This window comes from Lissotriton helveticus, chromosome 2_2 (genome assembly GCF_964261635.1).
Source record: "Lissotriton helveticus chromosome 2_2, aLisHel1.1, whole genome shotgun sequence".
NCBI lineage: Eukaryota > Metazoa > Chordata > Amphibia > Caudata > Salamandridae > Lissotriton > Lissotriton helveticus.
Window position 1 is genome coordinate 380143061 of NC_136060.1, and position 26892 is coordinate 380169952.

Below are 26892 nucleotides of genomic sequence, written 5' to 3' on the forward strand. Positions count from 1 at the left end.
GAGCAGACGTTTTGGGGACATTTTAGCCGCAAATCTAGAGAATGTTTTAGTTGCTGTAATAAAATGTCAATTTGTGACCTTAATTGCTTTGCATCGTGCAAAAAAGTAATTAAATTAAATCAATTAAAAGATGTAACTGCACTCAGTCTGGTGGCATTAATATGTATGGTCCATTTCTACACACAAGCAACATGTTACCTTCCTACTGTGTACCATGTGTACTTGCGAGCATCATGCTCAGACATCTGTACATGAAACATGCTCTTAAATTCTCCTCGCGCAGCGTGTACAACGCTCAGACTCGATGTCAAGGGGCGGCAATCTGAGGGATAGCCCCGGGCGCCACAAGCTCTAGCTACACCCCTGATAGCAAGCATGTGTAATGTGCAACATTGACCCTTTACCATACACTTCACGGGTAGCCTAGTTCACCTTAACAATCAGCCACAGGTATATGGGAACACTAATTGCCCAGTAGGCAATATATATACAACAGTTCAGAGAAAGCAGAGTTCCTGAAGATACTCTGTCAATGTCGAATCCAAAATTAATGCCCTACGTTGGAGTCCTTTTATATATATATATATATATATATATATATATATATATATATATCAAAACCCTCACAGTCACCGAAACTATTTTGAGAACTTAAGTCGATATGAATAGAAAGGTAGGTAGTGTAAACCGTGTTCTCTCTATGGAGAGAGTTTACTCTGTATCACCCCGTTTGCAGACAGTGAAACTCATGAGAAACACACCACAAGTACCTACTAAGAACAGTGTACACCCTGTACAACACTGGTCATAAGAGACACTATTGGCTTAAAATAACCAAGGTCTGAAGGTTCTAAAGATTATACTATCTGCAGCCTTCATACTGTAGTGAAAACTTGACAGATAGCCCTTTTTCTGAAGCACAGTAAACACATGTACATAGGTTAGAACATAGTGACCATAGGCTTTTATGTAATGTAGAAAGTGTCATGCAGAGACAATTATGTCTAACTACTACTTTGCCTTATTGGAAACTTTTTCTGCAGATCCAAAAAACTTGTGTGAAACATACTGGACACAAGTTTTGAACTGTCTTCTGCTCACAGTTAATTACTCATCAATGCAAAGATTTAGAACGTGTTCAATACCTTTAAACACCGATGAGTCATTAGAAGCACATGCTTTTTGTAAACACTTGCAGCCATTAGCTGGACACATGCTGTACAAAATTAGGTAGAAAAGTACTGTAGTAGTTACCTGACACTATGTAAACTATAAAATAATCTAGCACACTCATTTGATGATGTCATAGAACATGCAATGAGTGATGTAATACTTGAGGTCATAAGCAGTGCTCTGTTAACTGTATAACTTGTGATTTTTTTTTTTTTTAAACGTTAATGCTGTCATTGACATGACATAACGTGTATTTCTAAAGCGCACGTTTACCCAGAAGGGTATCTTGGCGCAGAATAACAGATGTCCCAACTCAATAGTAATCACCTAACTATAAAATTACAGTGAATACACAGATATATATATATATTAAATTGCGGCGTCCCACGCCGCGGAGACGCCCTGCCGCATAACCTGTGGACCCGAGGCACCTGACAGAGGGGTGCTTCGAGGAGCTAATGAATGCCGAATCTTGCGGGGTGTCATTTTCAACAATCACGGATGTGCTCCCTCACTTTTGGACCCATTTGGGAATTATTGACACTCACGAAGCCTCATGCAGCACCCATTTGGGAAGTAGGACTACACACCCCAGAAGGCCACTTGGTAGGTCCCACTTGGGCGGGGCATATGGTGTAAAGTCCACGCAGCTGACAAGACTTTGGGGTTCAGCCAGTGAGCAAGGGCGCAATGCCCGAAACATGTATGGCGATTCTGATGTGAGCTGTAGTGCAACGTGTCTGCTGCCCGCATTAAACGAAGGCACCTTTCATTACCTGTGTGGCGTCTCCTTGCATGGTGAAACTTTGTTTGGAACAATTAAATTGCGGCGTCCCACGCCGCGGAGACGCCCTGCCGCATAACCTGTGGACCCGAGGCACCTGACAGAGGGGTGCTTCGAGGAGCTAATGAATGCCGAATCTTGCGGGGTGTCATTTTCAACAATCACGGATGTGCTCCCTCACTTTTGGACCCATTTGGGAATTATTGACACTCACGAAGCCTCATGCAGCACCCATTTGGGAAGTAGGACTACACACCCCAGAAGGCCACTTGGTAGGTCCCACTTGGGCGGGGCATATGGTGTAAAGTCCACGCAGCTGACAAGACTTTGGGGTTCAGCCAGTGAGCAAGGGCGCAATGCCCGAAACATGTATGGCGATTCTGATGTGAGCTGTAGTGCAACGTGTCTGCTGCCCGCATTAAACGAAGGCACCTTTCATTACCTGTGTGGCGTCTCCTTGCATGGTGAAACTTTGTTTGGAACAATATATATATATATATATATATATATATATATATATATATATATATATATATATATATATATATATATATATATATATATATATATATATATATATATATATATATATATATATATATATATATATATATATATATATATATATATATATATATATATATATATATATATATATATATATATATATATATATATATATATATATATATATATATATATATATATATATATATATATATATATATATATATATATATATATATATATATATATATATATATATATATATGTACACAAACTCCGGTTCTGAAAGAAGCCGTCTTACAGGGCGGTCCGTGATCAGGGCACCGGCTGCCCTGTACAATATCGTATCCCAACGCTTCCCCTCTTCGGAAGAGTAATCACGGACACCTCGCATGTATTGCAGGTAATTTATTCAAATATTCGGTGCAGTCGAATATTTGAATAAATTACCTGCAATACATGCGAGGTGTCCGTGATTACTCTTCCGAAGAGGGGAAGCGTTGGGATACTATATATATATATATATATATATATATATATATATATATCTATCAAACCCAAATGGCTTTTCAGTGGAGACTGTAACCTGGCTAGACCTACATACTGGCCATCGCCAATGTGAAATAAATATGACCCTAAATTCAGAAATGTATATATGGATCATTTTAAACCCCGAACACACACACTGCACGGTCTCCTTTCTTTTTATTGTGGAGTTAAGTCTGTCACCAAACAATGTAATCTTTGGCTTGTGTGGAGAATGGCATAATATATAGTGATATAATAAGACCTATATTGACATAACAAATAAGATACCTTCTGGTGCTGATATGTTTTGTGAAAATCCCTTTGCCGGTGTTCCACGAGCTTTCTGATTCCACAAGTCCACATCGCCATCTAGCGGAGTTTGGTAAAATAGCAGGTTGTTTTCAGGCTGCAGCTGTGTAGGTGAAAATGAGGTACAAAAACAATGTGGGAACTATTTCTTGGAAACAGTGATTGGAGACTATCTTATTTTGCTGAAAGATCTTATAGGTTTTGGTTTATTTACAAGAGGTGGGCACCATAATTTGGTTATCTGAGAAGCCCCCGTGAAGCCATGAACACCTCTTCATATGTGTTATACCCACCTCGGGTCCACGAGGTTTGCTCTCCCGGTCGGGATTCTTTGTTCCCTGTGTGAGGATCTCAGTGAATCTCGCTTTATTAGTGTTCTGGCAGCACTGATAAGAAACTGCCTTATGCGGGGCAAAACGTATGTGAATAAAGGGCTGGAGATCTGATTTTTAGTACCTGAGACCGGTTGAAAAGTACAGTGTGTGCTGCCTAATTATGAAGAGGTTATGTACCTTTGCCCTGTGCCTCTAATTGAAGGCACGTTTTTAATAAATCAGCATTGATTTCTTGTGATGACCTCTGGTGCAAGACCCTTCACAAAACATTATGGAATCCGTTCTATACCCGTTGTCAGTATCTTGCATGGAGAGGTTTAGACCAAGGGCGACAAGGGGGCTCACATGCTGTACTGTTAGCAAGGCTCTCGGTGGCCTCCTTTCCTGGCAGTGTCCCCGACCCGCTTGGCGAGACAGGTCTGTCTTTGGCAACAAAAGATTGTATAGCGCTTTTTAATATTGAACTTTTTAAAATATTTACTTGTGCTAAATTGTTATTTACTTGTGCGAGAAATACGATATCCCCTGCACCACACGCCATTACTGACTTGGCTTTAGTTCCGGAGCCGCCTCCCTATTCCACCTCGTGGGGGCCAGCAGTCATTTCCGGTTTGCCTGCACGAAGAGCGGGTAGCGCTCTAGTGCATTAAACTTCTGGGCTATTTAGCCCTCGCAGCCTCACGAGCGCGCAGCGGTCGCGCGCAGCCCCGCCGAAGAGCTGCCCATCTGTGCCCGTCCGCGCTAAGGCAGCGCCAGGCGCCAGTCCCTCTGCTGTTTCGGGGCTGTAACCTGTGCGGTAAGATGTGCTACTCTAAGCAAGAGCTGCTGAATCTTCAACATCATACCTGTACTTGTACCAGGCGGAACCCAGCGCATATCTCGCATCCACTGCCACACCCTTCCAAGCTATGTACTCTCACTAAATTAAAGCCAAAACCTCCTCAATTCACACAGACTGCCCTCAGGTTGGGACACCTTAACGTCAGATCGATGCAGAAGCATCATCTAGACATACACGATCTCCTAGCAGACTACTCCCTTGATGCCCTGTTTATGACCGAGACGTGGCTCCATGATGACATGGACTCGGTCATCAACCTGGCCAACCCCACGGGATTTACCACATATACCTTGAACAGGAATTCAAGAGGGGGCGGACTAGCGCTCATAGCTAAATCGCACCTCGCCTGCCAATTAGTTAAAGCTGATATTAAGGGCAGCGAAAGTGCTAGATTCTCTATTAAAGCCAATCCACAATTTTGCGCGACCGGCCTCTTGATTTATAGACCCCCCGGCGCCGACACTCCATTCATTAACTCGCTCCTACAGTACCTGGCCACTAACATCACTAAAACTTCCAATCTCACGATCATAGGTGACCTTAACCTACACCTTGACCGGGACACTGAGCCCAAAATCACCACCTTTCTTGCAGACCTTGCCGCCCTCCAGCTCAATCAACTCGTGAGTGGCCCCACCCACAGAGCGGGACACCTCCTTGATCCCATCTTTTCGAACATCGCGAATGGGATTGCTGGCACACCCATTCCCATGGCTTGGACAGACCACCATCTGGTGATCATGACTGTCCCTTGCAAACCTGCCCCCGCTTCTGTGCCTGCCCCTCAAGTCCAGAAGCGTCCGTGGAGAAAACTCCGCCTGGAAGATCTCCACAATCTCCTGAGGACAAATCCCCCTCCCCCGAGTAACGACCTTGATTTAGGATACGACCAGTTCTGCCACTGGATTACTCAAGCATTGGATACCCTGATCCCAGCTAAATGGATCAAGGCCCCGTGCCCATGTGGCTAGCCCCTGGTACAATTCAGAATTAGCCACTCTGAAAAAAGAGTGTAAAAAGGCGGAAAGAGGATGGAGGAAAAATTATGATACCAACCTCAAACATAAATACGTTCAACTTCAAAAAACCTATCATAGTCATGTCTGCAGAACAAGGGCTGCGTACTATGCCACCGAAATCAACAGTAGCACCAACGCTTCGAAAACTGTCTTTAAAATTTTAAAAGACCTTACGGCAAAAAGAAACGCCATTACTGGCGCCACCTCTCCGGACCTATGTAATAATATGGCCAATTTCTTTACCGACAAAATAAAGAAAATTTACGACACCTTCCCCAATTCCCCCTAGATCTCTGTCACTTTGGACCCCACCAGACCCTATCTCTCCTCCCTCCCTACACTAGAGCGTGAGAGCTTTAAAAAAATCCGTAAAAAAATCAAATCTGGCTCCCCGGCCGATCCCCTAAAACCCGAGACCTTTTGTGAAGCCAATGAGCTTGTCACGGAACCTATACGGAATATCATTAACCTGTCTCTTTCCACTGCCAAAATACCCGCTAAATGGAAGCAGGCATGGGTATCTCCCATCTTAAAAAAAGCCCACCCTAGATCCCACTCTTCCTGAAAATTTTCGGCCTATCTCACTTCTCCCCTGGCCAGCTAAAATTATAGAGACACACGTTAACACCACCCTCACCAATTTCCTCCTTACCAATAACATCTTGGATAACTCCCAACATGGGTTTAGAGCTGGTCATAGCACCGAGACAGCCTTGCTCAGTGTTACAGAGGACCTCCGTGCCATTCTTGACACCGGCGGAACGGCAGCACTGATCCTGTTGGATCTCAGTGCTGCCTTCGACACAGTGTCACACGAGGTCCTTCTGATGAGACTGGAGGAAATTGGAATCACAGGGACTGCCCTGGGATGGTTTAGAGACTTTCTTTCCAACAGATCCTTTAAAGTCTCCACCCCCCCCTTACCTCTCTAAAGAGCACAGCACTGGACAGGGGGTGCCTCAGGGGTCATCACTGAGCCCCACCCTGTTCAATGTTTATGTTCCACCGCTAGCAGAAGTGGTTAAAAAGAGTGGACTGGTGTTAGTGTCTTACGCAGACGACACCCAGTTGGTGGTAGCTCTCAATAACAACAACGGTTTGGAGGCCCATCACTTCAAACAGACCCTTACTGACATCACCAACTGGATGACGGCGAATTTCCTCCAGCTCAATGCGGGGAAAACAGAGATACTGCTCCTGGGGAAAAACACCGCATCCTGGGGCGAAAGCTGGTGGCCCGACACCTTGGGCCAACCTCCTAAGCCCAAGGAATGTGTTAAAAATCTGGGAGTCTGGGTAGACTCTGCATTGAAATTCACCCAACACACCAAAAAAGTGGCAGCCACCTGCTTCGGCATCCTGCGCAATCTAAGACCCATCCTGAAGTTCTTCGACTGCCACACCCGCCAGTTAATTGTCCAAGCTACCATCCTTTCTAGGCTGGATTACGCCAGCTCCCTTTTACTGGGCGCTAATCTGGCGGAAACTACCAGACTTCAGAGAGTCCAGAATGCTGCCGCCAGGGCCCTGGTAGGTCTCCCCCGCCACTCCTCGGTGGCTGGAGTCCTGGAAAAACTGCACTGGCTCCCGGTGGAAAAAAGGATTCAGTTTAAGGCACTCTGCTTAGCCTTCAAAATCCTTAAAACCGCCTCTCCCCCGATGTTGCGCCCCCTCCTGGCGGAGTATATTCCTAGGAGGTCACTTCGTTCAGAAGGACAACATCTTGTGGTCATTCCCCGTACCAAACTGGCCAGAATGGGCGGCCGATCCTTCAGCTTGCTCGCTGCCAAGCTTTGGAACAGCTTACCGGAAACAATCCGTGGCATACAGGACCTTCTGGCTTTCAGGAAAGCCATCAAAACCCACCTCTTTCAGTAATCTCCCCTTCTCCCCTCTGGTGCTTTCTTCTTTCTGCCTTCAGCTTCACTCGCAGCGCCGGGACGCCCCTTGGCTGGGGCAGCCGAGCGCTATATAAATCCCAATAACATTAACATTAACATTTCCCTGTTGATGATGGGAGATGTTGTCTGGTGGCTAAGGTGCTCTCCGTGTTCGTACTGGACCACGCATCTCTGTATTTCTCTCTCGTTCTTACTTTCTCTGTCTCTCACTTTCTTTATTCCCCACCATTTCCTTTTCTCACACCTAATCACACTCTCTTCTACTAATTATCACTCATTTTCTTTCATTCTTCTTACTCTTTATGTCTCACATTTTCTCCTCCTTTCTCCCTCACTTGTGATCTTGTTATTTTCTCTTTCTCTTCCACCCTTTGTGCCTCCACCAATTGTTTGTAAAACGCATCATATCGAAGACACTTCTGCTGCCTCACAACCAATCGATCTGCTTCTCTGTGGGCTAAGGTACCTGAATATCAAATACCTAAATAACCTGTGGGCCAAAAAGAAATGCGCCATTTTTCCCATCTTCTCACCCGTTTTTTTTTTTACGGTAATTACGTTAATACTAGTGATGTTTCCTTTGAAATGTGGGGAAGCAGAAAAGAATGGATGTTCAAAAGTTGAGGAGGTAGTACTTGTATAATTTGTTTGGTTTTTGTTTTCATCTTTTTTTTTAGGTGAAGTACTAACTACGTTTAAATCCTATTTGTAGAGCAAAAATGATGACTCTTTATAGTTTTGAACTCTGTTAATGCCATTTTTCACTTTATTAATTTCATTGCACGCACTCTTTAAACCAGTGGTTCTTAACCTGCTGACTTCTATTGACCCCCACGTAACCATTTCCCAAAACCAGGGACCTTAAACTGAATAATTATTGGAATCCGGGAGCCCCTTCCCCCAATGAGTCATTACTGGAAGCCGCACCCTAGTTTAAGCAACTTAGATAATTCGAACTTCAAAATAATGCACAAAAATACAGAAACAAGCATTCATCAATCAGGGGTTGGTTAAGCGCAACTACTCACCCGAAAGAGTCTCAAGGCCTGTGGGTGGGAGCGGGGGGGGGGGGGGGGGGGGGAATTCGTCGAAGAACCCGGTCTTGAGGTCCTTCAGCAACTTGTAGAGTGTTGGTGTCTGTTGGAGGGGGAGGGGGAGGGTGTTCCATGCCTGGGCCGCGAGGAAGGAGAAGGAAGGACTTCCTGTTCTCGTCTTCTTGATTTGCGGCACCGTCGCTAGGGAGAGCTGGGCTGAGCGGTGGGATGTGTGGAACGAGAGGCTGTTCATGTAGGTGGGTCGGTGTTGTGGAGAGCTTTGTGGGCGTGAGTAAGAAGTTTGAAGGTGATTCTCTTCTTGACGGGGAGCCACTGTAGTGCCTGCAGGTGTTGGGTGATGTGGCAGTGGCGCTGTAGGTTGAGGACTAGTGTGGCAGAGGCGCTCTAGACCATGTGGAGTTAGTGGTGAGGTTCTTGTTGATCCCAGCGGAGTGCGATGCCTTAGTCCAGTCTGCTGCTGTTGAGGGCGTGGGTGATGGTTTTGCTGTGTTAAAGGGGGTTCCAGTTGAAGGTCTTTCACGGGGGACAAAGGGGGTGGACACAAGAGGAAGTGACACTGTTGATTCATCAAACAGATACACAAATTATGGAATATTTTATTTAATTCACAAATATAAAGCAACGCAAATTTCCATGTTAATGGGGTGGTAGGAACTTTCATAAATTCAACTGAGGCTATCCATCATCCACACTCCATTCTATTTGATACATTTTCACTGCTCCAATGAATCAATCTGAAGAAACAATGTAATTTTTAGCCTCCGTTTGCAAATTCCTTCACATTTACTTAACGTTTTAACATTTTCAGTTTTACATTTTGCTACTTTATTTACATACACTTTATTTATATACACTTTGTTAATGTGTTAATATTATTTAATTTTCTAAGCATTCGCAGACCCCCCGAATAGGCGTTGTGGACAGCCAGGGTTTCCCAGACCACAGGTTAATAAACCCTTTTAAACTATTCAGCCGGCACTTGTTTCGCTCATGGTTGAATTCCCCATTTAGCCTTCTTAAGGCTTAGTAATATCTTGTTCTAGTTTTTGATGTTAAAAAAAATATGAGGCCTCAATGGTCCTAGCTCCACTGACTCTTGGGCTGGCCTGCCAGGAGGCGATCTGCTCCAGAGAGAGAACACTCCTCAACATTTTTTACTTTCAGAACCTGATAAAGAGAATACATTGTAGTCACTCGAAATGATGCTCCTGCATGCATAAAAAATAGCTACAAAAAGCAAAAAAATAAACCCCAAACAATAAAACAAGTTTTCTCGGAGTGCGGTCTACTCTCTATTGTGATCATTGACTTTACCCTAACTGGATAGGAAGGCCACTCCTAGTGTACTTTAAACCATGATTGTGTTGTTAAACTAAGTTAAAGTTGCACACTGAATAGAGAGAATATTAACGACAGCAGCATATGTTACAGAAATACAAACAGTATAAAAGAAGAGGGTAGTATATTTAATTTCTGTTGATATATGCATGCTGACGGTCTACCCAGGTGAAAATTACAGTACATTCTGGCTTCTGCCACACTTACCAAATCATCCCATCTCCATGAATCTCAATATGTATATGTGTAATAAAAAAAAGTATACTTTAAAATAAAATCATTTACACAGCTTGTTACCTAGTACTGTCCCAAGTAAATGTTTCCTTCCCGTGTATTGGGTTCAATTAGTGTTTTATGTAACGCCTAGAACGCTTTAAACCAATATACTAGACATTAAATCAGTAGAAATCGTATATAAATCATCAAGTAAAATGATCTCCAATGATAGCAAATCCTCAGATATCTCCTCTTGAATACACAAAGCAAGATTGTGAAAAAGGTGCATTAGAAAGTTCTATTTGTGTCTGTAAAACTCTCTAAGGGTTCAGTATGGCTTTGGTATGCTCAAATGCCTTTCATTTTTTTTTTGTGAATGCATAATATGCATTTAGTAGGCAGGTTTTCTCAATTCAATTCAATAAACTTTTATTCGATTATCAAAAATTTACATAATCATAAAAAGTACAGCTTAAAAGGAACCATCATTTTTGTACTGGGGTTTACATTTTAGAGTTTACATCTTATAAAACAATTTTCGATCGAATTCTTGTTACTATTTTTAAAAAAGTCACTATCATTTTGGCTTCATGCGGGTTTGCCGGTGACTGTAGATAGGCAAGCGCCGGATATGTGTTTCTAAGGCCACTTAGTCGCAGAAGGGGCAGGTTTTCTCACCATTTGATTGATCTTGCAGCCATTTATACAGTTTCTTCTTTCGGCTTTCCAAAGAAATACAGCGGGTGTGCTGACTTGGATCTACAGGCAGCTTGAACTTCACAGAAAGTATTAGTGCATTACTGATTCTTACTTCCATTTCCACCAGCAGTTTAATGACGAGCTCCTGCTCATCAGATGATATAGACCAGGAGGAGATCCAGCTGGCGCTGGAAGCCGCAAAAATTGCTTCCAGGGAGAAGATCCGATCACGGTTCCACAGCAGCAATGACCTCATACACCGGCTTTTTGTCTGCATATCAGGTGGGTTCTTGCTTTGTGGCTGTGAGTTGAGTACCACATTCAAGAGGTGAATGACTAAAGGAACTATGGCTCAAATTTGAGAACAAACTATTGAGTCACTAATTTTGTTGCTAAACAGGAGCAATGTGTCAGTTTATCTAATTAGTTAAGAGATACAAAAAAGTGATGTGTGGAATACCTGAAATAATCTTAGTCACTTGGAATTATTCTAGGCCACATCCTAGACCATTGTGTTGTTGCCCACTATGCCATCAAAGACAGGAACCATCCACATGCTAATCACCCTTGATCCTGCTCCTAGAGGAACAGTTCTGCACGGACTGCCAGACTTGGCTCTCTCTTTGCGCATTTGTGCCTCATCAGTATAGTGCAGCTTGAGTCCTATGGCATAGTTAGAGCAGCACTCGGGTCCTGTGCTCACCATTCATTTCATATGGTCTAGTTGGGTTTGTATGGGTCTTGTTACTCAAGATACGCAAGATATGACTTTTTTCAGTTTTTGACGGGCGTGAACATATGATTTGTTTTATTAAATGTTTGTTTGGAAATCGGTTTCCTCAATACTTTAGGTGTTGCCGACCAGCTGCAGACAAACTATGCAAGTGACTTGAGAAGTATCCTCAAGACCCTTTTTGAAGTGATGGCAACAAAACCTGAAACGGAAGACAAAGATAAGCAGAAGAAAGGTGAGCACACCTAATTGTCATATGTCATTTACTCCTCATTTATTTTCAGGAGGTTTAGGATAATCCAAATTTAAAGGTTTAACTGCGAGTCAAGAAAATCAGTACACATTCCTGTTGAAGCTAGCTGCTCCTGGAGACCCAGGCATAGTAACAAGTTATTGGACTGGTTTACAAAGCCCACCAAAGAAGCTGTTTTTCTTACAGCTCACCTCTCAGATCTGTATTACCAGTGACTTTTGTCCAGCAGACGAGTTGCCTTTTCCTCTGTGTGCTTTTATCTTCTGATTGAGGTATGTGAAATTGTGTCTCAGTTGTTGTTAGACAGTGACACAGTTTGTGATCCTTCAGTGACATTCTGGTTTAGTTATGCTCATGTGGCCATTTAATTGGTGAAGGTACCAACACACCTGCCTTACATCCGGCCTCTGACTCTGAACCGAATAGATCATTGTGTCATTGAATTGACAAAAAAGTGGCTACAAATTACCAACAAGTGTGTTTGGCGACACCACGACACACGTACCCCTACGTTTATGGCATAGTGGGGTAAAAAGCAGCCGGTAGCACATTAAGTGAAGTCCACCATTAAAGTAGATGCCATTAAAATTCAGAAGCCACGAAAGGTAATGCACCACACACCTATTCTGGAAACACCTAGATTGGATTAGGAAGGACCCTTGTCAACTAGAGGCTGGAGGGCTGAAACCTTTGTGTGAGACCCAAAAAAGGTCTTGTTAAAGTCAGAAGTAAGGTTGGCCCATAGTCTCACAAAAGTTATCCCAGTGACTCTCGTCTGTGGTTAATTATTTGCTGTCAGTAAAATTCCTTAGAAAGTAAAATCCCAACCTGTCTAATAAGACCTAATGTTAAATGGTACCTTAAGATCCTTATTTCTGAGCTGTTTTCAAAAGCAGTGCCAGGACTTAAATGCCCCTGGTGGAGTTTTAGCACTTCAGTACATTTCCAAACCAAATCTGTTGAGCTAAAGTCTTTAAGATGTGCCTGCTTGTTCACTAGCCAATATTTGTATTCTACTTGGGACAGTCTTCCTGGGAATAGATGTCAAATCTACTTGTCATCGTTCTTGTGGAAAGGATTACAATACTCACCGAGCTGCTTCGTGCTTACTGGCCCATGTTGCATGCTACATTAAGTGTTTAGTGACTCACATGTGCCTACGACACAGGATACTTAGGTCTTGAGGCCCTGTATATGTACCAAATGAATGCTCTAGCACCTAATTACTATGCCATTTGTCAGCTGCTGATGGAAAAAATGATTGCTAGTTCAAATAACGATGGAAAATTATGTTAAACAAATCTATGCATATTGCTATGTTACTATATATTTTCTTAAAAACTTGTAGTGATAAAATGTAAGCTACTGATGCATTCTGGTTCTCCAACCAACGCGCAGCCTACCACCTATTTGTGCAACTGGTAAATGCTTCACAACCTTTTCATGTAAGTTGTGCATAACCAGTAGATGTGCATGTTTTAACAGTTGCGGCTTCTCCACTAAGGCGGAAGAGCGTCGCACCACTGCTTTTAAGCCGTGTCAATAAAGAAAACATAAAATGATAATAACAAATGTATTATCATTTTATGTTTCTGTTCTGCTTTGCGGGCGGGTGGGCAGGACTGCTATAGGTTAGGAGAGGAGTGGTTTACCCACCCCAAGTGCGCAATGACTGTTTGGCTGGCCCTCTGGGGCCATCCTAAACAGTCATGCACACTTTGCATGTTCTCCAATCAGGCTGCATTACAGCCTGTGAGGAGAACATGCCCAGGCCTCCAGTCGCTGTCTGCGCGCCGAACCAAGGCGCTCAGACAAATCATAATGCTGCATTTCAGCATTGTGATTGGTCAGGGGAGCCTTGGTGCTTCCTGGTTTCTATTTGGCGCCAGCGGAGTCTTGACGCAGAGGGAAGAAGCAGCGGCGATAAGGTAAGTTGTAGGTGTATTTATTTTTACACACCCCTACCCCCCGCCCGACCCATCACCCCCAATCGGGCCAGATGCCTCTATGTAGTAGGTGCCATGTCTCCGTCCCCAATGTATTCCTGTAGTTTTGTCTTTTCTCTTTTTTCCAACAATCCGTATCGACACCCATGATCAACATTTCCATAATTTGTTGACACCTAGCCGTGCTTCTCTTTTTTTACCTTTCCAACTTGGAAAGATGATCCTGTAAAGATCTTGGTTGAAGTCATGCACATTGTGTCATAAGTCCTGTTTATTGACTGCCACCTACTTCATGCCTGCTCTCAGTTTTATAACCGCTATTTCATCCTCTCATTCAAGAGCAGCTTATTTTTTATTCAGATAAGGGGTGGTTCCACCCATTGGGGATGATGGATTAAACTGTGCACTCCGAAAAGCAAGAAGTAAGTTGTAGCAGTTATCTGTCAAACATGTCAAAACCCATTTTGATGCTGAGGCATCTTGTTGACATCCCGCCACTTCCAAAGGTTCAGGACTGGAGAAGCACCACATGAAGGCCCAGAACTCACACAGCTGTGTCCAGGTGGGGGTAAAATATGGTTACAGACTTTTCTGTTCAGAAGGCTCTGATAACGAATCTTAGTGACTCTGGAAGTCTTCGATTCAAGCAGGAAAGCATGCTTCAGACAGCAGAGCAATCTTTTGGGGGCACAGGGCAGTCATCTTGGTGCAGCAGGGCAGCCCTCTGAAATGTACAGCAGACCACAGCCAACAAGGCAGTACTCTGAGAATCGTTCTGCAGGTCTAGAAGTAAACTGAAGAGTGGGTCTCGGAGCCCTCATTTTATACCTGTGCCCCCTTTGAAGTGGAAAAAACTTATGGAGTTTCCCCCCAAATTTCCTGCCTCCCTACCCTGGTTCCAGTCTGTCTGCAGGCACAATAGACTAGTGTGAAGTTCTTTGTCCGTGTGAGCTGCCGCAGAGTCCTTTAAAGGGCAAGTGGGGCTGTTCCTAGCTCTACCCCCATCCGGTCTTTGATGGCCCATCCTACCAACACCAGTCCCTCTATTGTTTGGCTTCTAGGGAGAAATACACAAAGGCCAACTATACCTAGTCACGTGACCCAGGACAGGATGCAGACACCAAGTGGTTAAGACAAGAAAAAGCCAAGTTTCTAAAAGAAACCGGTCCTCGGAAGCTTGTTTCCGGTCCAGGGAAGGCATGGCTTGGCAGTTCGGGCTGGACTGTTTCCCTGTTCCCATGAGGCACAGGGTCAGACTGATTTGCATATAGCCATGTCTGAACTGGGGTGGCAGAGTGGGCTAAAGAACGGTGATGGATCAAACCCAGATCTTTTGACTGGGTGTGAGTGTTTGATTGGTTCAGATGCTCCGTCCATCACCACCCCCTTTTGTACAAGTTTCTAAAAGTGGCATTTTCAGAATTGTGACTTAAAATCTGTCTTTACCATTAAAGGGGATTTTCAATCACAAATCACCTGACACCAAACATGATATTTCTACCTGGTCATAAACAAAAGTTAGCACTTATTAAATGTAATTCGGTAACTCAAGGTTAATCTATGGGAGAGGTAGGCCTCACAGTAGTAAAAACGAATTTATGAGTTTTTCACTACCAGGACATGTAAAACCTAGAGGTACATATCCAACTGGTTCATAAAACAGGAGGGGTGAAAGCAAAAAGTTTTGGGGTGACTCTGCAGAGAGAGGACAAGTCAAACATCAGATTTGCCATGACGTTAGTTAAGCTTATGTCAAGTGACCCTGAATGACACCCCCCTTTTTCTAGTTATAGGCCTACCCACACACATGCATTACTGTTTTTTGGGGGAGAACACTGAGAAGGAGAGCCAGAGAGCCCAGCCGCAGGATGGGCGCACGTTGGTGAGTCTCTGCCAATTGAGCGCATAATCGGTCAGTAATCAGTACACTAGTGTCCTCATCTGCTATATCCTCTAGGTGCCACATACATCTCCGTTACCAGGAGGCTGTCTGGGACCATTACGTCTTTCCACGGTGATCGTGCTGGATGACTGTGGCCTGGCGAGAGAAGGGCGCAATCCACATTGCGGCGTACTGCTTATGTGCACTGGTAGGCGGGGTGTTTTGGCCTATGGGTCCCCCTGTGAGCAGCCTGCTTCTCTAATGGGTGGGATCTGCTTCCAGAGGTGGGGGCGGGGGGGGGTGGGAGTCAGTTCCATTGGGCATTCTGTTGGGTTGAGCAGGGGGCAGTAGCCCGGGTTACCCATCCGAGAGTATGCGTAGGCCTCCAGTGCGCTGTGGAGCGCAGAGTGAGGCTGCTCCCTCCAACCAGGGCACTGCTCACATGCTGCATGTGAGCAGTGGCAGGATTGGGGAAGAGTTCTAGCATCCAGTTCCAGTTCCTGCAAAGAAGAGGTCTGGAGTGAGGACGTCATGTTAGGTAAGATTTTTTAATTATAATTTGCTCACGCCCTCGCTTCCCATAGATGTCAGCCGCCACGGAGCTAGACTCATACTATGCCACTATCCCACTCGCAAACAGGCGAAAAGACATGTTGGATCACCTACGTAAATATTTGCTAAACCAGGACATGCCTGGTTGTGATTGGGTGCTCAGTGGGGGGACGATGTTGGATCAGCTGGGCAGATATCTTATTGGCACGCTGTTTCATTGTGCAGTATCCGGTAGAGGAGTAACTATACATTCTAGGATTACATGCTGTGACCCTCATCGTTGCCTGTATGTGGGGAACTTAATTGCATTATCCTAGGACGAAGCTGGCCAATACATGCAATCGGAGGGGTAAGACAGAAGTGACCACTGATAAGAAGATGGCCGCCTGGTAGGAGCTCCTGTGAAGAGCTCCCAGTGCTTGGGATCACTTGCGGGCTTCATCCCTGTTAGCACCCACCAGGTCACCAGTCCCACGGAACGAAACGTAACGGAACCGGAATGGAATCAAAAAAGCATCAAACCCGAACTGCATGACTATTGGCTCGACTGGGGTCTGGAGCCTGTGGAGCTGCTGCTGGACACTCGACCGATTCTGTAATGGTGAAGCACCGGGAAGACGGCGAAGGACGCGGGATGTGGGGCCAAGACTAAACGGCACTGAAGCGGTTCGTGGTGGACCCCCCCCTCCAGCGCTGCCCGCTCTCTCTACAGCACCGGAGAGCACTTCGGAGGACGCTGGGTTTGGGGCCAGGACTGAAACGGCGCTGAAGCGGGTCGTGGCGGACCCCCCACCCCCTGCATGGAGAGCGGCGTCTGAGATCTGTTGCTGAAATAGCCTGGAGGCTTGGCGGACCCTCCCCCCCCCTCAACCCCTGCATGGAAAGCGGCGTCGGAGATCTTTACCTGCAATAGCCTGGAGGCTTTGGCAGTCTGAGGCGCCTGGCACGCCTGGAGGCACCCCCACTGGCACAGCGGTGAAGGCCGGAATCCTGCTGCAGGTCCGCGGTGAGCCTCACTTATCTGAGAGGCTCACTCGGCTGAACCTGTCCCTCTCTACATCGGACCCTCGGAAGCTGGAGGTGAGAGGGAGGGTGGAGACGCTGCCCAGGGAACCACCAGAGTGGAGTCCCTAGTCTAACAGCGAGACCAGAGGGAAACACACAGCGCCGTCAGGTGTGACGGAAGGGGCTGCAGCACTAAGGCTCAGAGCGCCCTGCAGGCAAGAGCGGGGATTCCTCCTCTGGGGATGTGACACCCTGCGGTCCCCCCCCACCGGCTACCGCCGGGACCTTGCGAGCAGCTCTCCGGTTCCTACAGTCACAATTACCCCCCGCCCCACATCAGAGGATTCCTACAGTCTTGAGGGCAGTGGAGGGCTCGGGGACGCTGTTTAATTCACCAGGAAACCTGCAAACCCCCCCCCCCTAACTCACAGGCTTCACAACAAAAAAAAAAAAAAAGTATTTCTTTTGACCATCGCTTGTACTTTTGCAAAACCCTTTGTTCAAAATGGCGGGGTGCTAAAAAGAAAGGCAATAAATCACCTCCTGTGCCTTCAGATGCCCACGAGGCCCCTTCAAGATAAGACTCCCTCACAGCAACTCTGGAACTGGGCTAGCTTGAAAACGAAACTGCCCTCCCTGCTCACAAAGCCACAAAAATAAAAAGAGGACTACTGTCTCTTCTCCTCATATGGGGCGGCCATCTTTGCCCAGTCTCTCTCTCGGGTGGCTAGCTTGGGTTTACACCCTTGTGTTTACTCCACTTCCTTGATAGAGGGTCTACCTCATCACTACCTCAACACTATATTTTTACTTGTATTATGTTCACTAGTGACAGAATGTCTGTTCTCTCCTGCAGTATTATACCTTTACCGGTATGTTAGACATTTTTGTAACTGGCGCTCTGTTCACTTTCACGTGTAACACACAGTCTGCTACCTCTTTATTTGGGTTCATACTATGTGTATCCACTACCTCTTGTGTTAGAGACAGTGTTTTTGCCTCTGTTAATGTTTAGACAATGTTTTATCTATATTATATTTTTACTTGTATCTTGTACACCTTATAACCTGCACCCAGTTCACTTTCTCTTTGTGACGCACCGATTGCTACCTCATGTACTCTGATTGCTCACTAATGTAAATGCTACCTCGTATATCACTATTATATTTTTACTTGTATTTTATACACTTGTGTAACCTGCACCCAGTTCACTTTCTCTTGTGACGTACCGATTGCTACCTCATATATTTTGATTGCTCACTAATGTCACTAATTTCATTTTTGATTCTGACTGCTACCTCATATACTCAGTCTGCTCACCATTGTCACTATCGTTACATGTAATTTGTTGTTTGCACTTGTTTTTTGCTCCTGTTATCATTATTGTACACCCTCCTACGCCTACGAGGACATTTTTTGCAGGTCATTCTGCATAAGAAAGTGTAGTGGGATCCATGCAAGGCAGACCACTATGGACCCTCCTTTTATCTCTTGTGTGTGGATAGTAGGTTTGCACGGGTCCTATTTGACTCAGTCCCAAATAAGGCAGATTACTTTGAAAAGGAATATTAAAGCCATTTTTTGAGCTTGTGCCATCTCAGGGAATGGTTCCAGTGGACACGGGGGGGTATCCTTTTTATGTTGACGTGTTAATAAGTCATATAATAGGATGTTTGCAGTTTCCCCACACCTCTAGAACTTTATGTAAAATAAAAGTGAGGAAATTGTTTTTTGGGAGCTTAATGTGATATTTGCAGGGCATTCTACATTAGGAAAAGTAGTGGGATCTGTCAATCAATCAAAAGGGTTTTGTAGAGTGGCTTGTCACCCGGGAGTTTCCAGGTGCTGTGCTGCAGGTTTCATTCGAAGAGCCAGGTCTTGAGTTCCTTCCTGAAGATGCTCAGGGAGGATGCAGTGCGAAGGTGAATGAAGCAGTGTCCTCCTGTGTGACTGCAGAAAATGCGTGGGATCTCTGCAATGGCGAGGTGAATAAAGGTTTCTGGATGGCCGGTGGAAGGTCAGGCGATGGTTCATGTAGTGTGGACCTAAGTTGTGGAGGGCTTTCCGGTTGTGGGTCAAGAGCTTGAACTGGCATCTCTTCTGGATGGGGACCCAGTTGAGGTCTTTCAGGTGTTGGCCGATTTGTGTTCCCTTGGGCAGGTTGAGGATGAGCCTAGCTGCTTCATTCTGGATTGTCTGAAGTCTTTGCATGAGTTTGGAGGTTGTGCTGCCATAGTGTGCATTGCCGTACTCGAGTCTGCAGGTGATGAGGGTCTGCTTCACAGTTTTTCTTGGTATGGATGGGGAGCCATATCAAGATCTTTATGAGCATGTGGATTGTGTGGACGGTGACTGTGTTTACCTGGCATTTCGTGTGGAGTTTGCTGTCTAGTACGATGCCAAGGTTTTGGGCATGATCTTTAGGTGTGGGGGTAGTACCGAGCTCCGTGGGCCACCAGGAATCGTCCAAGAGGGCGGTGTGTCTGCTGAAGATGAGGACTTTTGTCTTGTCCGTGTTCAGTTTGAGGCAGCCGTCTCTCAACGATGTTGCTATGTTCTCCATGCAGAGGTGAAAGTTATTTTTTGTCCGGGTGGTGTTCGCTGAGAGTGAGAGGACTAGTTGGGTGTCATTGGCGTATGTGGTGAGGTGGATGTTGTGTGCTCTGACGATGTCTGCTAATGGTGACATGTAAATGTTGAAGAGGGTGGGGGTGCCCCATCCCTGTCGCTTCTCCTCCCCCCCCCCTCCCCCCTCATCCCCCTCTTCCTCGCATCAGGGGTCCCTACACTGAAATTCCCCTGAAGGCTGTGTACCACAGTGTGAGTTCTGGGTGCATGGGGTCCATGCAGATCCACACATCCTACCAGTCTAGTCCCTCCTCTTCAGTTTCTTTCAATGGAACCCCCTCCTAACTATTGTGCCCTCAGTCCAGGCTGCGGTCACAGGTGCACCTCTTGAATTGAATGTGCGGTGGAGATCTATACCCTCCCTCATGTCGCCGTTAACCTCTTATCTGGGTCTCACTGTGCACTTTGTAATGTTATATGTCCAGAACACTGTGTCCTGTTCATATAACCGGCATCTCTCACACATCACCGATTCTGAAGTGCAAAGAGCTACAGACATGAGTATGCCTGCACTATTACACTATCTGTTTTGCAGTCCTGTTGAAAAGTCACACCTGTGACTGTCTCCTTAAAGGCGCAGCAGCACTGCTGAAGTGTCACCATGTTGTCCCATTATGTGGATAGAAGCTCAGCTGTGAAGTGCCTCTAATGTTAGTAGTTATCTCTGCAGATAGCTCCAATAATATGACTCGCACCTCTCAGATAACGCTGGCATAAAGCGTAGGCACTTACATTACAGTATCCATGCTGAGCATCCAACTGAGGTCTCCATATGTGTGCAGTAGCTGTCTAATAAATGCCATAGCAAGATGTTAGTAAGTAGGAGTCCTATTGAATGGTATAAGTAGCTTCAGGCTGTTTTATTACTCCTATCAAGGATGCAATTATTTTCTGTATATGTCTGTTTTAAATATTTGTATTTAAGTCACTCAATTAAACTACTCTGTGCCATTTTTCGTTTTTTTGTTGTATTGCCATTTGTTACATCAAACTCCTGGCTGCATCTTTTTTTCAGTGACTTTCAGCCATGCTGTACGGCAGATCTGCTGCTATAGAACATGGCTATAAGACATTAACATTGACAAAGCCAATAGCTCGGGCATTGCCGAGACCTATTGGCTTTGCCAATGCTTGTTTTATTATGAAGTGATGCATGATCAGTACACAGTGAAAAATCGTTGTTCGCTGTGGCTTGGTTGTTGGCCTCCGGTATCACAGATTTTTCAACAACTAGCAAGCACTATATATCCCAAGGCTAGAAGAGTCTGAAAGACATAATGATATACATCTTTCGTAGATAGGCTATCAGTGGAAAAAACTTACTGATGTAGACCACGTCACAAGTGCCTTTTATTCCTTTTTACAATCACTTCGATTTATTTCAATAATTTTTTCCTTTGGGTAAACCTTGAGCAATCTATATAAATAAGCCCTTGCTGAATTCTGTATTGGACCTAGTTTCCAGGAATGTATGGCTTTCCCCCTCACTGTTTGCAAGTTAGTAGAACCCGGTGATATTGTCTACCAATTAGAATATTGCAAAAACTGGTGATTTGTTTCCCTCCATTCTGCCTGTTCTGAAAGCTGGTATGAGGGTGACCTTAGAACAATAATACTTTTGTTGGTGACTTTTTTTATAGAAAAAAATGCTTTCTTGCACAGTACCTTATCCCATTTGTCGGAAAAAGAAATGCCATAGTTTGGTTAAGTTCTATGGGCCTACTAGGGAAAATCACAAATATTGGATACTTGTTCAATTTCTAACACTGGGGAAGTGGGAGGGTGGGGGGGAGAGGGATGAGAATGGAAGGACATACATTTGACCTGGATATCTTCTGTGAAGAAAAAGGTATGACCGCTTAACCGTGTACTGGCCTAAATTTCTGAAAAATTTATCAGGCTAGAGAGGTCGGCCTTCCAGCCCCTAGAGGGTTACACAAAATAAGGTGTACTACAGCACTCAAGTACAACATTTACATTAAGAAAGGCTAAACAAGATGCTGGTACCATGCTTAAGTAGAACAAAAACATGGTGGTATTCTGATTTTGGATATGTTGTTTGATGTAGTGATTATCTTAATTATTCTTTCTTTCCATCTTGTTTCCAGTTAACCAAGGCTTGAGGAGTGCAGCACTAGAAGACTGTGCTTTGTGCCAGGAAACTATTTCTTCCTCAGAACTTGCAGCCAAAGCTCGGGATGGAGAGTTTGAAGGTTCTTTACTAATTTTTCTGCAAAAGACTATAACATAGTTTTTTGTCAGCATACTGTTTAAGAAATTGCAGCAGAATGTACTCTGTGAAGCAAGAGATCTCCGTGAAATTCTACTAAATGTTTGCAAATAAATTCACTTATGCACATGCACAAATTCTATGTAGGCTCTGGAAGTCCATACCTAGGCATACACGTGTAATAATAAGTAGGAACAGAGCAGCAGCATTTATTGTCACTGCATGTGATCCATTTTCTGGTTTGTGCATTTTTCTTATAGCTCGGAGAATTTTATACAAAGTAAAGGTGCTTTCTCATGGGGGCATGGGATGTTAGTTTGGTCTGTTTTTTTGCCTAGATTATCCGAAAATGCACACAATATTCTTATTAGATGACTCGAACCAGATAATGTATTGTCACTCGATGCAGGGAAGAATACAAGTCTCTGCTACAGGTGCCCAAAATTCAGTGTTGATCTGACCAGTTGGGTTCTTTACCTTGCCTTCTTGGGCCAGGATAACTTTGAAGGGAGGAATGGCTTTATTTAGGTCTGGTGTTTACTAGGCATAATATACTTTTGTGTGAGGGCTTTCAGCCAGCCCTCTTAATCCATGTGTCACTGATTGTGTTATTCACATTTCTTTCTGCTTACTACAGGGGCTATAGCAGATCAGCCCACTCCAGCTATTGGCTAACTTTATTGTGTGCATTCTCCCCTTACACAAGGAGCACATCTATTCACAAAGCACTTTGTATTTTGAGGCCCAAAAATATTTTGGCCTTTAATCGTTTTTTTTTTTGATTTGCCGAGCAGCTTTTGCAAAACCCATAACAAAACAAGCAATGTCAAATCCAGAAGACTATCAGCCAAAACCAGACCTACCATCTTTGCTAATGCTTATGTCTGGGCTCAGCCAATGGAAGAGCTGTACTCTCATTTATGTGACCTGTTCTGTGTATCATGCACATTTGCCATTCATATGGCTCAGTTAATTCTGGATTTCATTTTAGTATTCTTATTTTTTGGGGACACCATTGTTTTCTTTGACAACTGTAACCGAGTTTTAGGTCACACCTCAGAGAGTAAAAACAGCACAAGAGAAAAAACAACTGACTCTCACCCTAGCTAAACCGACATGTTTTATGGCATCTGTGAGGGTAACAAAGTATAGTTCCCTTCGCACTCGTAGCGATATATTTTAATGCACGGTCGTTGGCCCCATAAAAGGACTGACTACCCTATCACGTCTTTGAACTGCATTTGGGCACAAACAGCGGAGTCGTTTTTTTTCTAATCTTATGATAGCAGGAGCAGAGCTACTTTATCCAGACCTGTGGTCAAAAACGAACTCTGTTAACTTTTAGTTAAAGTGTGTTTGCATTCCTCCAACTGAGATATGTAGATATGTGGTTTTCCATTCAAAGAGCCACACATGAATGTATATGGTATTTGAGCCATTCATGATTGTCTCATACAGGAAACTGAAGTTTGTAAAAGAATGAATAGAAAACGAAACCTAGAGTGATACCTGTTACTATAGCTTGGATGTTAGCAACATTTCATAGATGTTGAACAGAAAGAATTTAGTTGTCATTACTGTCCTACCAGACACTCTAATCTATGTAAAAAAAAACAAAAAGAAGTCTATAGGAAGTCTATAGGTCCCTGCTGCCAAAAGCTGCTGAAAACCTGATCATCCTAGTACCTTGCCTGTGAGATCATAGTAGTAACTAAGTCACTTCTTTCAGCCTGATTATAGATATATACAAGAAAGGGTCGCACCAATTTAGCTGATTCCGACTAAGCAGTGCAAAGTGTTGGTGGGATAAGGTTTTATGATGCTCCTGCCTCCTAGGGAGTCACTACTTCTGAGCCGCAAGAGAGTTTTCCCTAACTGCACTATAACAAATTACATGCCTTGCTGTAAAAGGAAACATTTATGGACCGGGCGCTCGTGTATGTATGGCAGCAGAGGTGGCCTCAGTAATTACGTAGCAGGATGAAGAGATCATGCTAAAGTGTGTGATGTCTATCTTAAATGAGCCATCAAGCTGGCTCTGAAAAAATGCCTTTGAGGCCTTGCATTCCAGTGGTCTGGTTGGGATTGGCAAAAGTAAATGGGTGTCAACTCATAATCTGTGATATGTACTGGATAGATTTGAGAGTGTGGCTATAGGTTTCTGAAATTGCCTGGTTTGGCAGCAGCTACTCTATGGGCATCAAGTGATTTTCTGACCACATAGGAGACTCTTATGGTAGATAAAATACTTAGTATGCTTACATTGTGTGTATACTTGTTTCAACAGTGTACTGGAATTTATGATCCAACCCAGCCACAACTGTCCTAAGGGATAAGTGAGAGGCCGATATGGGGGCAATCCGTATCAGCACTGAGTGAAATCAAGCAAATACTTGTAGGAAACTGGTGTTGTATAGTAAAAAGTGCTGCACTGCAAGTGTCGGATGAGAGCCAACACTTAGCCACCAGCTATATGTGGGATGTGCCCTGAGAAATCTAAAAAGGTCCAATAGATGTAGTTTGGAGGTACAGATTTCTTGTATATGTGAGGCAGATGTATCATGCCGTTGATCTTGTGGGTGAGATGGTTTGTTAAATGACAGTGGGTATAATGTGCATGCTTTGGCTTATACTATTGTCGGAAATGGGTTTCTTAATTTGGGAGTGGGGGTGCTCCTACCAACTTAAGTCTACTGTGGTTAGGCGAGAACACCATTCTGAGAGAATCTCTGCTCCAACCCTTGGCTGCAATGGCACATGTAGAAGGTAATCCACAGAGAAGTGCATTTTAAGTTCAACCAGAACCAACAATTTAAAAATAAATATAGCACAATTAAATTTAGAAGAACAGATACATTTAATGAGCAAAAAGACACAAAGCTCAATTGAACAGATTAACAGGAACCTCAGATATGAATGTTTAAGATTTATAAGTAAAAAGCGCTCAAAAAAATGTAAAGCACCGATCAAGAATAACTTTTGAAAGTTAACTTGAACTTAGAAATGATTTCAGGCAAACTGCAATGGAGTGAAGGTTGGATACACCATATGGGTCACCCCAGTCAAAGTTTTTGTGTTCGAACTTAGTCTCTGAAATGGAAATCAAATCCTTCCAATGGGTCAGGGTCCAAGGCTGTGGCCAGAGACAGTCCTTGAAGTAGAAAGTAATCTTGCCAAGCTCTCCCTGAATCTGTTAGTTTTGGAAGTAAAAGTTCTGAGCGGGCCCTATTGAAATAAAGAATCCTTCTGCTTTTTGTGTCCATGAAGGAGGCAAATAGGGGGCAACTGTGGGAGATCAGTTCCAGTGCCTGACTGCTAGCAATATTCAGGAGTCCTTGAGTGAGTTATCCATTTCCAGTAGGAGGCAGGAGTCTTCTTCCATTAGGTCCTCCTTCAGGTGGAGTCTTCCCATTTCCCGGAGTTTGTTCAGGTGGTGGTTGTTGAGTTGCCATATTTATCGTTTGCTGTAGCCAGTGATTGGATAAATTCTACCAACCCAGCACTTTGCCTTACTGTAAAATGACCGAGGTGCCCCTCTTTAAAAATGGCAGAATACATTTGCCACCAGACAGGCATGTATTAAGCTCCTTGGCCAATATTTAAATGAGCTCTCCTTCCATTTGACAGGGGACAAACTGTGTTTTCCTCTACTGTAGCTTGGTTGTGTTGAAAGATGCTGGGAATGAACAGAAAAAACCTTCCCTGGCATGTCCAAGTTAAAAAGGGTAGTGCTAAAGCTGCCCGTTGATCTTCCAGTTTTTCCTGTACACTCCCATATAGTTAATTTCTGCTAAGTGGTCAGCAGATACCACCATTTGCTCTTCCTTGACTCAGAGGCACCCTAATATCCTCTGAACCAGCATTGTTAACTCTTTCAGACAGAGATGTGTATTGTAGCACTGAGGCTGAGAGGCACAACTAATTTGAGGCTGATTTTGGCTCAGGCAGTACAAAGTAGATTTTTATAAAGTTATTTTTTCCAGTTAAGTAATAAAGATTCTTTTTTCACCCTTAAATCAGAATGTGAATGTTAAGTAAGAAATCACTTTGAAGCATTTTTCTACCATTTCCTGAAGAGGCGGTAGAAAATAAAGATTTAAATTCCACCCATGCCTGTTAAAGGAAAAATCTAACAAAGCATACCGGGTAAATTAGCTTTCAGGGTTTATTTCACTGTGAGTGCACACAAACCTCAATATGTAGTGTGTCCTATTTATACATGTTTGGACCCTTCCCTGTGGTCTTACAACCACAAATGCAACAAGTAGTATATTTTATAACAGGATTAAGCCAGTTCAAATTTGTGGGATGAAAGATTACCATAGCAGAAAGACTAAATCATGAGTGCTGAGACGCAGACAAATACAAAATATTTTTTATAGAAATCAAGATGCATAATTGTAGTAAGGTTATAGTAGTGCTCAGTGCTCTAGTGATCACACAGTAACCTCAAACCAGTCCAACATGTGTATATACAAAAAGATGGTGACGACACTGGGACAGTCCATAGATGTATTCAGTACATTTATCCTCGATGAAGACAGAAATATTAGGATATGCCAATGTTTCAATTCCTTTTAAATTTGGGTCACCATCAGGACAGAAGAGCAATAAAAGAGTCTGTAGCACCAACACAGATTGGGGTATGCCAGCAGGCCACTCTAGGCAAAATGGGAAGGAGCCAGAACAGTAAACTAATTCAGAGTATTTGCAGAATCACAAATCCCTGAACATAGTGGATAGTGAGTAGTCACTCACCGGAATATATTTAGTAGGGCGGGGACTTCCCGTAAACTGAGGCAAGAAGTGTTGGCCGCGCCCCTGAGCATCAGAGTTGCAGCTGAAGGGAACAATCAATGGCGCAGTAGGGAAATCATTTTGGGAGACGAGGCAAAGAATTGTGCCCCACAATTGCAGGGAGTCAGGGCCACAGATGGCATCAGTGAATGGTTGCCATG

General features: G+C 44.1%; 1 protein-coding gene across 3 annotated transcripts in view; it reads left to right on the forward strand.

Moving 5' to 3' along the window:
* ZFYVE28 (zinc finger FYVE-type containing 28) overlaps positions 1–26892 on the forward strand; it is a 635647-nt gene that overhangs the window by 578493 nt on the left and 30262 nt on the right. For 2 of the 3 annotated variants that reach the window (XM_078678592.1, XM_078678593.1), the window contains 3 exons: positions 10836–10987; positions 11557–11673; positions 21813–21917. In XM_078678592.1, coding sequence (XP_078534718.1) covers positions 10836–10987; positions 11557–11673; positions 21813–21917 — 374 coding nt within the window. Of the gene's footprint in view, positions 1–10832; positions 10988–11556; positions 11674–21812; positions 21918–26892 lie in introns of all 3 variants that reach the window. The other variant, XM_078678591.1, reaches the window with a different exon arrangement.